The following is a 15,920-nucleotide window of genomic DNA, read 5'->3' as shown; positions in this document are numbered from 1 at the left end:
TCATGATTTCAAATATTAAGTTACTTGGTTGAGGCGGTCTTATATTTTCCCATAAATGTGTTTATGTCACCGCACAGACTGAGAAATTTCATTCCAGGGTGTTTTTTTTTTTCTTTTTTCATTTGATTTCGTGCAGGAGGAGAACTGAATTCTTCGAACTTGTCAGTAAAGGAGAATATGATTGGAACATCAAAAACCATCGTGATATATTTCGGTAAGAAACAGCTCTTGTTTATGTGTTTCTTCATTATTTGACGATTTAGCCATGCTTTTCTGACAGTGCTAAAAGCACACAAGTAGTTTTTAAAGTAACAAAGCTTACATTCAAAACGTTCAGAAATTAGTTGAATAATTAGAGAATGTGTCTTTTCATTTTCTAATTTATTTTATTTTGCCTCCTCTCCATAAATTTGCCTTCAAAATTAGAAAATGATGTTTGAATTGGTCCCGTTTCAGCAGGCATGCAAATTGCAGGGGAGAGGGGATTCTTGAACCTCCAGAAACAGTTACACAGAACAAAGGAAAGTAAGAGTTAAGTTTGGGGGTTTTTTTTAGAGACAGTAGACATTGTAGATAGAAAACCAATCAAAAGATTTTGGTGCAGGAAATAAGGAATCTGTTCTAGACTTTTCACAGGACTTCTTCCCAGTTGTTTAGAAAAGACAGCAGCAAACCATCATTTTTATGTGGCACATTTTAACCACCTGATCGCAGCCACTCCAGCTGGTTAGACACTCACTGTTCCTCTTTCTCTCATACCCTGTCCTTCCACTGTCCCCATCTCACCCATCCCCAGACTTTCTGGTGTCTTAGTCCTGTTCCAGATTTATTAAGCATTTCTGGGAAAGCTTGTGAGCTTTCTGGGCTTCTGGACTCAGTGTGTCTGCTCCACAGCCAGGCGACCACTGGCATCGCCCCCAGTGGGATCCCTACCCCAGCCCTGGCCCACATGCGCGTGCAAGACCTCCGCCTCCATCTGAGAACACAGAGCCCTGCCTGCCACTTCCCTCTTCTCACTCTCTCACCAGAGGGCGCTCTACTTCTCCCCTCTCTGCATTACTATTTCTCTGTGTTATCTTTTTTTTTTTTTTTGAGGAATTAAAGACAACTGTGCTTGTCTTACAAATTAAGATCTCTGTTATCTTTACAGACCTTTTCTGCATCCTTTCCGGTGGGGTGGCAGGGGCGGGGGGCTGGTGATGGGTGAGGGTGGGAAGGACCCTTCCTGTCTTCAACACTAGCATCTCCGCTCGCGTCCTATTCCAGTCCCTCCACCTCCCCGCCGCCCGCCACCCCCCCACCACCGACTCCGACCTTGCTGTGTCAATTATACTCCTTTGGCTTGCATTTTCAAAATCTGACTTTTTTTTCCACCCAGCGTGACCTTTCTAAGCCTAAAAAATATGCTTCCATCTCCTCGGTAAAAAAAAAAATCCCTAAAATCTGCCTCCTTCTTAAAGTCCAATCGTAGTTTTCTTCTCTCCTTCAATTCCACACTTCACTCACACTCCTTCTAACCTCTTACAAGGCAATTTCTTTCTTTTTAAATCATTTTTAATTCCACAAGTAACGATAGGAATATATTTTTCTGAAACAAAGTAAAACATTACAGATAACCCCCCAGTTCTTTGAGCATCATTCCCAGTCCCCATACTGTGCATAGCTTTGCTCTGTTAGCAGTTCCTTGTTTCTTTTCAGACTACTGTCAGAGCATTTCCATACATGTGTACCCATGGGAAACATGCTTTTTAGTGTAGATTTGTTTGTTTGTTTGTTTTAACATAAATTATATATTTACATGTCAATCTGAACTCACTTGTTCACTCAGCTGTATGCCTTGGAGTTCTTTCCATGTCCATACCAGTATCATCTTTGATTGTTGCATAGTATTCCAAAGTATGAAGTTACCACAGAGTATTTAGTATTTAGAGTGAATTCCTCCACTGAGGAATTTAGATGCTGAAATGTAATTTCTGTGCGTTTTGAAAGTCACCGGTCACCTCCTAAGGATCAGATCCTATAGCCTTTGTTCTCTGCAGCTTCCTCCATCTCTTCGCAGCCCTCACTGCGTTGGCCTTTCCTTTCTTAAAACTCTTCCCTGCCTTGGCTTCCGCAAAGCCCACGCTCTTCTGTATTTTCTACTTCCTTCTGACTTTTTTCTTCTCCTATTTGTGTTTCTCTAGCCCTTCCTCCCCCCCCCCCCACTGCCCCCTAAATGTAATCGTCCCTCAAGGAATTCTTCTCTTGTTCCTCAGCATCCTCACAGATGGTCCCACCAGGCTTCTTGGGTCTGGCCTCTCTCCTGAGCACAACTCGTAAAATGCCAGCACTCGTCCCATGTCTCCACCTGAGTGTTTTCCCACAGAGGTTTTCAAATTTTTTGGCAGGGAACCCCATATGTAAGAAAATCTTATTTAGAAGCACAATACATAAAGCAGAGGTGAGATGCTTCAGGAACCCTCCCCTCCCCCCAGCTCTGCCCTCCCCCTTCCCCCCCACCCCGCAATTTCACAGCTGGACTCTGACCATGTGCACATTGCGGGCAGCTGGCGGGACTCGGGGGGAGCACTGCCTTAGAGAATTTTGAAATAGTAATAAAACCAACTAAAAGTTGGTCTGCTTTTTATCATCACCATGTGCCTGCAATCTAAACAATGTCAACAATGAGACACTCCTCCCAGAGAAAAATCTTTTGTTGGAATAAATTCTAAACAACGGCTGAGATTACTGTTGAGTATCAAAATAATTGCTATGAAAGCTTCAAATTAGCACATTATTACTTATCCTTTCATTGTGCATGTATCGTACATGTAAGTTAATTCCAAGAACGTCCAGTTATTCTGTCAGCCCCTGGCACAGGTGGACTCGGGACACGTTTTCAAGAGTAAGTTGCTAACGGTTCGGAACTTTCTGCACTCACTCCAGATGCAGTTTGTGTCTCCAGCCTCTGAGAACATCACCTTTCTGCTTTTAAACAGTATATTCAGAATAAACAATGATAGCTCGGTGATGTTAAAGATAAAGAAACAGAACTTGAGTTACTTCCGTTCTGTCATTTTATGTTGACCATTTGGGGTCTGTATTTGTGTTTAAAATTTAAAACAGTGACACAGAGTGCAGACTGCGAGGTGTAATCTTTTTGTGTGGTAAGCATAAAATTCAGTTCATACATGTAATCTTTTACTGAATTTGGATATATCTTTTAAATTACAGTGTATTCCTTTTGAGTTGTTAATGCTTTTAAAACTAGAGAAAAACAAGAAAATGATGATTATCGCAAGATAATTATTCAAATAATTTTGGCGCCTAGAGGAGGAGAGGCGTGATAACAAGGAGCTGCTGCGAGTCTCAGATACCCTAGGAACACACCGTCCTCTTCCCACCCCACAGAGGACATTCCTGACCATTCATTCCTGCAACCGCACTAAGCAGATTGCACCACCTAACTCGAAAATGCACTAGAGTTATGTGGACCTCAAGACTCAAACAGTTGCTACAAACTCCCTCCCTGCTCTCATATTTTAGAGAAGGCCTTTCAAGTACAGAGGCTTGATCTAGAAAATAAGGTAAAACTGCCCATTCGCCCCCTTCTGTTCGTTCTTCCTGTGCAAGCTCCCAGCGCTATCCTTGACTTTCTTTCCCCTCTCCCCTCCTTTGTTTTATGCCCTTAGCAATTTATGCTTTCCTACTGTCTCTCTGCTTCCATTCTCTACTTCTTTAAACTATTTCCACATCTACTGCCTAAAGTTCTCTCCTTGAAGCTCTGGCCAGGTTCCTCCTGAGTCCCCAACCTTCACTGACTCCCCACGCCAATTGGATAAAGGTTTCAGACACTCCACCGTCCTCCCTCCCAGCCTTTTTCAGTCTTCCTTCTCTGTACAGAATTTCTGCTCCACTGCAGAGTATTCATTGAAAGTAGAGACTCTTCTGTCAGACTGTATGGATCCCAATCCTAGCTTCGATAGCTCCTAGCAGTGTAACCTCGGGCAAGGTACCCCGACATCTCTCATCCAGGAATGCAAAGCACTATTTGCTTTGTAAAATGGAGATAATAATAGTATCCCTACCTCATATAGAGACTATGTAAATCACCCTCTAATGCCTGTTCAATAAATGGTAGCTATTAGAATTCTCATCATCAGAGCACCTAGCAGATACTCAATAAACTTGTTGATTGATTAATGTTGATATGAATTTGAGAAGTAAGTTTCAAATTATCAAGCAGATGGAACTTAAGTAATTATCCAACTATGGTACAAATAGGCAACCTCACAGAGATTATTTCCTGTCCGGGAGAGAGACTACAAAGTCTAATGCATTACCTACAGTCTTGTCCCTCTCTGGTACCAGCAGAACCTAAAATGAGAAGCACTGGAGTTTAGCAAGAGGGGCTCTGGCAGCTTTGCGATAAGCACAGAATCCTGAATCCTTTACGCACTTTGGGAAAGTTACTTAATCTCTCCATGCTGCCATTGACCTCTCCGTAAAATAGAAATAACAGCATCTTGTGATGAGGAGTCACTTAGTTAGTAGTTAGTTAGTAGGTAGTTGGTAAAGCACTTAGTACAGAGGCAGGCACACGTAAGCACCGTAGAAGCGCTTGTCACAAAAGATGAAGTGCGAAGAATAGACTGATGTGTCTCTTTGCACAGGGCTTAGCACAGGAGTGTTTGGAATTAGACGCTGCCTGATTCCTAGAGGGCTTTGAATGACCTGTTGTTATCTGCCGGTCTGCCTTGTTCCCTGGAGGGGTTTCCTGGAGAAGTTACACAAACCCTACCGCCATCCAGGCATGCTCTGCCATCTGGGAAGCAGACATGTTTCCAAGGCAGTAGAATCCGGCAGGGTATGAAATGTTAACACCTGACATCAGGGCAGCCCTCTGACCTTCGACAACACACCCCTTTCTTCCAAAAGGAGTTAGCCAAGATGTGGTTTCCCAGCTCAGATCCTTCTTTAGTTTTCATCACGCGCTGCTGGTTTTAGTAAAAGAAAGCAGATTTTGGACAAAGAGTGTGCCTGATTTTTCCCTTCTCACCACATCCAATTAGAAGCACAAGAGCTATCTACAGTTTGAATTGTTCCCCCTGTTTTTTATATCCAGGTTTCAATGCGGATTCTAGATTTCTAAACCAATAGAAATCTGCCCCTCAAAAATCTGATTCAGATATTTCCTGTGCTTTCTTATGGGCTCAAATTAATGAAAGCTGTAGCTGTTTCTTCTTCGTAATGCTTATAAAACATGGTTGTAGCCAGGTAGTAAACTGGAGTCAAACTGTGTGGTTCTCCCCCGTAAATCTTAAATGCAGGAGACACATATACACTATTGATACTATGTATAAAATAGACAACTGATGGGACCATACTGTATAGCACAGGGAACTCTACTTAATGCACTGTGGTGTCCTAAGTGGGAGGGGATATACGTATATGTAAGGCTGATTCATTTTGCTGTGCAGTAGAAGCTAACACAACATTGTAAAGCAACTGTACTCCAATAAAAATTTTAAAAAGAAAGAAAGAAAATTCAGGAGCCCCTAACAGGGCATGTGGTTCGCCTTTTTGGTGTGGGTTTTCTTCCATCCCCATCAATCAGTGATACATTGGTAAACAGGTTTATGAGCTATGTATAGAGTATTATATACTGATTCCCTTGCTGAGAGTTAAAAATAAAAAGCATCGTCCATTACAAATTATTTTAAGCAGAGCTTGCTTGGTTCAGGTATAGAGAAAGCAGTGCTTGGCTTTCCTTGATCTGCCGCAGGCAAAACAAAAGGGCCACCGAGAGTGTGTGCGAGCTTTGTCTTCCGAAGTAGTGCGGCCGCATGATGGAGGTGCTAAACATGGGTCTATAAACAGTGCTGCCCTTGTTGAGGAAAAGAAGATGTAAGCTGGCCGTGGTCCCATTTTATTTATTTATGTATCTAGGACGGGTTTGTTTAGGAATGCAACAAAAGATTATTCAGGCTGTTTTGTTTGGTTCTGTTTTTCAGATCAATGTTAATGACAGCCTGTGACCTTGGAGCCGTGACCAAACCGTGGGAGATCTCCAGACAGGCGAGTGGTGATTAATGGCAGGGCTCAGCCGAGCAGGGACTGGGGGGGACAGTATTCCCAGAGCCCTGTCTACCAGGCACTGAAACCCGAGTCAATTTGCATCAGTATTAACGTGGTGTAAAAAATAGCAGGAGGTTTAGGGCGACGGTTTATTGCCCAGCCTTTCTTTATCGTGCTTCCACTGAGAAATAATATTTCTGACTCTGTTACATTTTTTTTTAATGCACTAAATCCAAATAACACCTTGACCATTTCTTAAGGCAGGAGTTTCATACGTAGTGTTCTTGAATAAGTAACCGTGTTTTAGTACAAGGTCCAGTTTTTCACATCTGAAGAAAAAAAAAAACAAGGATAAAAAGGAATTTCTATTTTTCTTTTTCTTTAAAGTCTATTTAGAGATCAGAGGGCTCTTTGGCCAAAATGTGCAGTATCTAATTTAATTTGTATCCCAAATGTAATGCCTTTACCACCTATCTGGTTTCACTGCCCAAAAGTGTTAGCTCTAGAGCTAGAATAGTTTTTAATCCCATAGCTACCCAACTTAAGATCCTTGATTACCTTGATAGTATTTGGTTAATAGCTCTTTTGGTTTTATGAGGCACCTACCGGATGGGCTGCGGGGTCTAAAATGATAGCTTGGTACCCTGAGACTCGACATTTAAGGGAAAATAAGATACATTCATATAACAATAAAAAACTAATATTTATTGACTAAATAACTAACGTTAAATGACTGCTTTATAAGTATTATATCATTTAATCCTCTGAGGTGGGTATTGTGACTGTAGTGGGCTGAATAATGGCAACCCAAAGGATATCAGGTCCTAATCCCTGGAACCTGTAAATGGTTTTTCCTTAGAAGGAAAAAGGGTCTTTGCAGATGTGATTAAGTTAAGGACCATCTTTATCATTATCATCATCATTACCTGGATTACCCAGGTAGGCCTTAAATTCAATCACAAGTGTCCTTGTAAGAGAGAGGCACAGGGAGGTGGCACATTCAGAAGAGGAGAAGGTGTGTGAAGACAAGGCAGAGATTGGAGAGATGTGGCCACAGGCAGAAGGATGCCGGCAGCCACCAGAAGCTGGAAGAGGCAAAGTACAGATTCTCCCCTGGAGCCTCCAGAGGGAGCATGGCCCTACCAACACCTTGATTTCTGTCCAGTGAACTGATATGGAACTCCTGGCCTCCAGAACTTTGAGAGAATACATTTCTGTTGCTTTAAGCCACCAAATTTGTGGTAATTTATGACAGCACTAGGAAACTAATACAGTGATTATTCTTATTTCACCAATGGGAAAAATGAGGCTTAGAAAGGATACGTAGCCTGAGGCATATAGCTGGTAAGTGGTGGAGCGAGGGAGGAATTCACATCCTAGCAGATGAGGTTCCAAAGCCTTCATTCTTAGTGTTTTATGCTTTCTTACACAGGAGGCACCAATCAGCATTTTTAAATGATGCAAGTGTGTTGGCAGAATGGGCTATGTTATCACTAAGCTCAAAATCTCAGTGTTTTAAACTAACACATCACCTGGAGGCGTGTGCCTCGGCTTGGCTGGCGCCTCTGTCCTCATCCTGGACTGGGGCTGAGGGAGCAGCTACTGTCTGGATCAGTCCAGCAGAGGCCCGGGTGGGTCTTACACTGGAAGTTAAATGCTATCCCCCCCTGCAATTCACTGGCCAGAACTTGGTCACATGACCCCACCCAGCAAGGAAGTGCCCATCCTTCCATGTGCCCAGAAAGTAGAAAGCCAGAAATAGTTGGTGAAAACATGACTACCACAGTTTGCCCTTCTAATCACCAAAAATGTGATTCACTCTCCTTCCTCCAGGCAAAATATACTCATTCCCCCCACTCCAAGGGAGTTGACCCAAATATCCCATCAGTTGTGGTATTAAGCTGGAAGTCCAGGATCTCTGGGTGATGTGTGCTAATCTCTACAGCAGGTCTGTAAAGATTAAACTAAAGATGAACTAAAGACCCACACACACCCAAAATGCAGCACATAACACCCACTCCACAAAAGACTCATTATGACAGTCCCATTTAGAAAGGGAAGAGATGGCGATATTTGGCAGTTAGGGGTCCACAGCAATTCCAAAATCCCACTGGGCATTCTCTGGGAGGGCCTTCTACTCTGTGGTGGGCCCTGATTCTCAGGGAGATGCTGCCCAATTCAATATTTTCCATGGCCTTTAGATCCACCCTAGGAAATTATTCCTTTTCGATTATCCTCCTTGGCTAGATTCAAAGGCCAAGCAGCTTTCTCAGCCTGCTTCCCCCCTAAAGAAGGTTGAAGACCCAAGGCTTGTTTTAAGTTTTAAATAGTCAAAGGCTTGTGGGGTTTTTTGGCACGTTTAGTCACCTTCTTAGGTCTTTGATTCCAGTCATTTCCATTTGCTAACAGCCACATCCACAGTTAGATTCTATACAACCTTCTTAGATCTACTGTATTTCTTCGCTTCCTTATATTCAGGGACAAGGAAATATAGCATACATACGTCTTTCTTCCTCTCTCAACAGTTAATTCCTAGTATTTGGCACCAGTGAGGAAAGCATGTAGTTAAATCATTTTTCCGGGCCATTTTGTCTAACTAAAAGGATGTTGTGTGTGCCACCTAATTCATCCATAGTTGTTAACTATGTGTTACTGGCCACACCTTCAATTTGATTCTCGTTGCAAGGCTGAGTCTTGATCAGCCTTTGTCATTCAAAGTGTATCTCAATTTTTATTTTCACAGTTTGGGATTAAGAAGCAGCTTCATATTCTATCCCTACAAGACCCTGAACTTGTGACTTTTCTCTATTCCCTTTCATTCCTGGTTATAGACCTGCCAACCCTTTTCTGAGCTCACTTCTTACAATACTAGCAAAACAGTCAACAGCAACCATCACATGCTATTAACTTTGTTTTCCGGCCTCTTCCCCTAAGGCTACAAATTCATTGGGTACATTGTTTGCTTTATTTCCATGAGGACTGTACAAAATATTTTGCCACTGTGTGACACGGATCATCATCCTCATAGCTTCTAACAACCTCACTGTTTTATAAATACCTGGCCCCCAAGCCAATGCCACATATTTTAGGGTCTTTCCTTTCTTTCTTTTCTTCCTTCCTTTCCCTTTCTCTCTCCCTTCCTTCCCTTCCTTTCTGTTTAATAGCACTACCTCACTTCCATACCAATTTTTGTTAGTCAAGGCTAAGCTAGGCTTTGCTGCAGTAACAAATATAATCTCAAATTTTAGTTGCTTAGCACAAATGAAAGTTTATGTCTTGCTCACGTCACAGTTCAGTGCAGGTGGTGCAGTTTTCCTATAGACTCTCCTCCAATGAATAGCTAGCTCTCTTCCAATGCCTTGGTTTTCGTTTTAGTGTGACATGCTTGAAGTTACATAAAGCAGGTTATGGTGAAGGATTTGTGTGGTTGCGTTGCTTATTTCTACATCTCTGCCCACCCTTCCCTTCCCCAGTGTGGAAAGGCCTCCCTGACAGTAAAGTTTGGGAATAAACTGCAGAGAATATGTAAGTGGCTCTTCCAGGTAGTGGGAAAAAGTGTAGTATTGAGAGTGGCCCCTGTGATAGGGGTGGAAGGTAGTGGAGAGTAGGAGAAAGTTAGGGGAACTAAGGGAAAAATAAAGACGATTAGAAACGGGGTAGATGAGGGATGATCTGCCAGGGCCTTCAGGACCCCAGTGAAATGCACGTCACAACTACAGGAGCAGCAGCCCACGTGGGAGCCAGAAAGTGACCCAAGTACTTGAAAGGAAAAAAGTTTCCGCATTGAGATTATAGAACGAAGAGGCCCAATGGCCACTTGTAGGTGGTCTTCTTGGTCACTGATATAAATATTATTTTATTTTTAGGATTTGAACTTCTGCTGACCAGTGCAGAAACTCATGAGGTCAGGGAAATAAAACACAAAACCATCTTTTTCCAAATGTTTCCATCAGAAGTCTTGTCACAACTCTAAACTGTAGATCTCATTTGTGTTTGTATCTGAATTGAATAGGTTAGGTATTTCCAAAACCTTACTCACTTCTAATAGGATTTTAGGAAACAGTTAGACAAAAGCAATAGAAACTTATTTTAAGAATAGAAATATATTTCCAATTTCCTGGATGTTGATTTTTTTTTAATTCCCTTTCAAAATGTTTTCTCACTGGTGTCTATTTCACTTTGCCTTCCTCACACACACATGACTCTAGGCATGTGGGTTTCCCCAGTCAGCCCCCAAGGCCTGATTAGCATCTCAGCTTCCTTTTTTAATAAAAAATTCAATCAGGAGCCATTTAATAGTCCTGATTGGGATTTTAAGTACAAATGAAACAGTAGTACAAGTTGAGCTGTGAAAGAAGCACAGGGGAAATACCCAAGACCACTTTAGAAAGCTCAAGGAAAAGGAGTTTGTTTTAATTTCTTTGCTTTCCAGGGGCTACTGACCTCTGCAGGACTCCCACCTCGGGGTGACCTGATATGCACACATGCATTCTTTAGTGCAAAAGATCCACCTCAGAGGATTCTGAGGGAGAGTTCTGGGAACTGAATAATGAGGCCAGGTCCTTAGGGGACCATTTCTTCTCAAAAGGAAGGCCAGAGACCAATGAGAGAGGCCTGGAGTGCTAAAGTGAAAGGCAGTGGCAGAGACTGGGGAGAGAGAAGTGAACCAGGGCCTAGAAAAATTGAGTCAGTTCCAACTGGTTTTATGCTGTTGAATTTTTAAAATGTTTAAAATCTGAACTGGCCATTCTATTTTTTAATAAATGACTGCATACTTGCTACTCTCAGATGTGTGTGTGGGTGTTAGATGTTGTTGTTAAGTTTTGGCAATGGTTACCATTTATGGTTGACAAATCTCCTGAGAGATATACTTTAGGTAAATTATCTTGATTCTCTGCACTTGACCAAAATTAAACCACTCTAACCTTTGCCAGACCTACAAACCTCATCTTTACAAGAGCCTGGAATAGAGAAAAATTAGTCTGGGGATCCAGATCTTCTTGCCAGCACGTTGTCTGGTATTTCTTTTCTGCTCTTCCAATATTTTGTAATCCAGCTAGTTCACCTCTGAGATACCCTAGATGTACATCATAGTGTTGTTGAAAACACCCGTTCAGCACTTATCTGTTACATCAGTTTGCTTCCCATAAAACTGTCAGTAGAAGCACAGGGCTTGGGGAAGAAGAAAATCTCTGCAAGCTTGACCATGATCAGTAGCTTCTGACCATCAACACTAATGGATGAAAAGTAGAAGAATATGTGTCCTTACTTTGGAAAAAAATCTCTGTGGTTTGGGGTAGAACAGCCATTCCATTGTGCTGTACCAACTAGAACCCACCATAAATAAACACTGTTATTTAGTACATGGATTGAGACAGCCTGAAGACCAAATCACATTCTTCAGACTATATCATAACATACTGTAAAAGTCTGGTATGAACAGTGAATCTAGCATTAGTTCTGCCCCTTGAGTGATGGCTACTGTAGGAAGTAAGGGGTGGGCCCCGGGTTTATCTGTTCCAGAGTGTACATAAATACTGGTAGGGTGACGTGGTTAAGGAGTTTTTGTACGGCAAGATGAAACCAAACTAAAGTACAAGTATGCGACAAAGTAAAGAATCTGCACAGAAACAACCGAAAGTTGGCTGAATTATTATTACAAATATAGTATAATAATATATTATAATAACATCAGTTATTATTAGGTTATTATTTGCTTCATTTTTCTGGATAAGAACATTTCCTGCTTTGAAGGTGGCAACCTTGTGCTTCATGTGTATATATAAGCTCTACTGTCAGAGATGGTCTATCGGCATGTGTCTAAGGATACATTGCAACTGTACTTCAACTCTATTTCAACAAAAATAAATAAAAAAACATTGCACAAGTTCTTCTGATTAAAAGGAAATCAGTTTCATTGATTAAATTCTATAATACCTTCAAACACAAAAGGTTAATGTACTTACTCATAAGCTTTTTAAATGATTGTCTTGAAGATAACTACCATACACATAAGCCAGAAATAACTTCTGTGTCTCGTGATGAATTACACATACCTGTCAATTTAAATATTTCTATGTTTCAGGTGGCTGAACTTGTAACCAGCGAGTTCTTTGAACAAGGAGATCGGGAGAGAGCAGAACTCAAACTCACTCCTTCAGTAAGTTCTTCCTTTTCTTATGACGTATTTACCCTTTCGAATGACATTTTCAAAAATAACTTCAAATCACACCTTGAAAATGGGAAAGACAGAGAATGGATTTAAGGAAGCACTCTTGAAAGTTTAAAGCTTTAGTTGAACTTAGATGCTAAACACTCTTATTCCCAGTCTTCTGATTAACAGGGCTGATCTACTTAACAAGCATTTCCTGTACTCCCACAGTGGGAGAAGTAGGCGCAAGGGAGGATCGCAGAGTAGTATTTGAATAACTCAAAGCCTAGGGCTGGCATTTCATATGTAGTCAGTGGCTACTTTGAAACAGAAATATAGAAAAAAATTAAAGGCATGCAAGCTGTCCAGCCTTGATGGGCTAGAACAGGCAGGTGCAGTAAATAATGGATATTCTGGATTTTACTTTCCAATTTTGAACTTTCCAAAATCCCAAAAGCAAATCAAGTCTCTGTTTCTTTTCCTTTTTTGCAAAATGAAAAGTTGCATCTGGGGAACTAAGTTCTGCTGATTGAAATGCTATTTAGATTGGATTCATCCATTCAATTATTATTTGAGAATGCTTACTGTAGGCTAAGAATGATTCTGTTTTTACTCATCAGGAGACAAAGACATAAATGCCTCAGTCACCACCCTCAAGGAGAGGGCGGCCTCTTTATTCTTAATGAATGGGTAGCTTCAAACATATCACCCAGCGACTCAAAGAATGGTCCAGAATATTCTAAAGCCTGCCACAGCACAGAAGATTCATTGCAGCTCAAGGAATGTGTTAATTGTCAAGAGTGTCTGTTTATGAGGAGTCAAATCAACTCAGTTTTGAATATTTGGAGTTATTTATAAGATCTTCAAGTTTTAAAACACCTTTCTTTGCTGACATTTAAAGACAAGGAAAAGCAGCAGAACTAGCTCCTAGCTTAAAGAACTCACAGACTTACTAATTTTGACTATTCTTTATTTGTTGTTTACCTACAAAGGTCAGAAAGACTACATAAGTTAAAACAGCCATCAATTATTTTAGTTTCCAAAGCAATATCTATTTATACTGTTTTCAACACATCCCTTTGTTCTTCTTTGGTGATGTCACCAAATTTGGTTATAAAATACAGATACTAGATTGGGATACATAGTTAATGTGTAAAATGTAGCACAACTCAAATTTCTGTCTGCTATATGTATATCTATTTTCAAATAAAAGCTTTTGTCCTCTTTAAAAAACTGTTTCAGAGGCCTCCTCTGAAGAGTTTACAATGCAGCAAAACCACAGGTTATTTAATTAAATGAAAAAAATATGAGTCAAGTGACAGCATTGGCAAGCTGGCAGGTGCAGTGGTGCAGCACTAAGGGGAACTTTTGTAGGCTCAGGTAAGGGTTTTTCTGGAGACATAAATGAAATTAATTTTGTGGTGGATACATAGCTGTAAGTGCTGCTCTCTCCCCACAAAAGCCTACTTAACACGGCTGATGACTATCTCTTCAGGCCTAACTGCTGTGGCAGGGCTATCCCACATTAATGCTTTTCCAGAACTGTCTGGAAATGCACACACACAGATTGGACACCTGCTGTGCCCATTATTCCATGATATTTAGGAATAAAATTGTCCAAGAGCCCTTTCAGGTGTCATAGTCCTAAAGGTCACCAGAGTAACTTCATGAAGACAAAGGCTAATCTGGGCAACATCCAGATTAATACTGGAAGCAGTGAGTCAGTTAATAGCACATGCTTGAACACCTTCAAGTATCAAGCATGAAGCTGGACACAGTGCATCCAGCCGTGAGCAAGGCACCATCTTCCCTCCCTCAAGAAGCTTGTCAACTGGTGGGAAATATAGACATTAAATAAATAATCACCAATAATCAATTACAAGATGCAAAATTCTGTAAAGGGAAAACACAAGACAAAGTGGTATCTCACACACTCATCAAACATTTGTTAATAAGTGACTAGTCCAGAAATGACCCCTTACAGTTATGGTCAACTGATTTTTGGCAAGGGTGCCAAGATAATGCAATGGGGGAAAAATAATCTTTTCACCAAATGGCACAGGGACAACGGGATATCACATGCAGATGAAGATGGACCCTATCTCTCACCATAGCCTAAAATAAACTCAAAATGTATCATAGACCTAAATGTTAGAGCTAAAACTATAAAACTCTTAGAAGAAAGCAAGATATAAATCTTCTGGATTGGATTTGGCAATGGTGTCTTAGATATGATACCAAAAGCACAACAAACAAAAGATAAAATAGAGAAATTGGACGTCATCAAAACTTAAAACTTTGTGTGCTGAAGGACACTATCAAGAAAGTGAAAAGACAACTCACAGAATGGGAAAAATTATTCACAAAGCATATATCTGATATGGGCCTAGTATCTAGAATATATAACAACTATTGCAACTCAACAATAGAAAGACAACCCAATTTTTTAAATGGGTAAAGGATCTGAATAAACATTCCCCTAAAGAACATATATAAATGGCCAATAAGCACATGAAAAAAAATGTTCAAAATCATTAGTCAGAGAGCCTCCCATCAAGCCTCTCAGATAGCCTCAACCACCAGAGGGCAGACAACAGAAGCAAGAAAAACTACAATCCTGCAGCCTGTGGACCAAAAACCACAGTTACAGAAAGACAGAGAAGATGAAAAGGCAGAGGGCTATGTACCAGATGAAGGAACAAGAAAAAACCCCAGAAAAACAACTAAATGAAGTGGAGATAGGCAACCTTCCAGAAAAAGAATTCAGAATAATGATAGTGAAGATGATCCAGGACCTCGGAATAAGAATGGAGGCAAAGATTGAGAAGATGCAAGAAATGATTAACAAAGACCTAGAAGAATTAAAGAACAAACAAACAGAGATGACCAATACAATAACTGAAATGAAAACTACACTAGAAGGAATCAATAGCAGAATAACGGAGGCAGAAGAACGGATAAGTGACCTGGAAGACAGAATGGTGGAATTCACTGCTGCGGAACAGACTAAAGAAAAAAGAATGAAAAGAAATGAAGACAGCCTAAGAGACCTCTGGGACAACATTAAACGCAACAACATTCGCATTATAGGGGTCCCAGAAGGAGAAGAGAGAGAGAAAGGACCAGAGAAAATATTTGAAGAGATTATAATCGAAAACTTCCCTAACATGGGAAAGGAAATAGCCACCCAAGTCCAGGAAGCGCAGAGAGTCCCATACAGAATAAACCCAAGGAGAAACACGCCGAGACACATAGTAATCAAAGTGGCAAAAATTAAAGACAAAGAAAAATTACTGAAAGCAGCAAGGGAAAAACGACAAATAACATACAAGGGAACTCCCATAAGGTTAACAGCTGATTTCTCAGCAGAAACTCTGCAAGCCAGAAGGGAGTGTCCTGATATACTTAAAGTGATGAAAGGGAAGAACCTACAACCAAGATTACTCTACCCAGCAAGGATCTCATTTAGATTTGATGGAGAAATCAAAAGCTTTACAGACAAGCAAAAGCTAAGAGAATTCAGCACCACCAAACCAGCTCTACAGCAAATGCTAAAGGAACTTCTCTAAGTGGGAAACACAAGAGAAGAAAAGGACCTACAAAAACAAACCCAAAACAATTAAGAAAATGGTCATAGGAACATACATATCGATAATTACCTTAAACATGAATGGATTAAATGCCCCAACCAAAAGACATAGACTGGCTGAAT

The 15,920-nt window shown here is 40.8% G+C and overlaps 1 protein-coding gene across 1 annotated transcript in view; it reads left to right on the top strand.

Annotated features, from left to right (window-relative positions):
• PDE11A (phosphodiesterase 11A) overlaps positions 1–15,920 on the top strand; it is a 447,087-nt gene that overhangs the window by 395,822 nt on the left and 35,345 nt on the right. The window contains exons 16-18 of the mRNA XM_007190409.2: positions 137–214; positions 5,994–6,057; positions 12,143–12,217. Of these exons, the coding sequence (XP_007190471.1) occupies positions 137–214; positions 5,994–6,057; positions 12,143–12,217 (217 nt within the window). The remainder of the gene's footprint in view (positions 1–136; positions 215–5,993; positions 6,058–12,142; positions 12,218–15,920) is intronic.

The sequence above is a fragment of the Balaenoptera acutorostrata genome, chromosome 8 (assembly GCF_949987535.1).
Source record: "Balaenoptera acutorostrata chromosome 8, mBalAcu1.1, whole genome shotgun sequence".
Lineage (NCBI taxonomy): Eukaryota > Metazoa > Chordata > Mammalia > Artiodactyla > Balaenopteridae > Balaenoptera > Balaenoptera acutorostrata.
The sequence above is the reverse complement of the archived record's forward strand: the minus strand, read 5'-3'. Positions and strand labels throughout refer to the sequence as shown.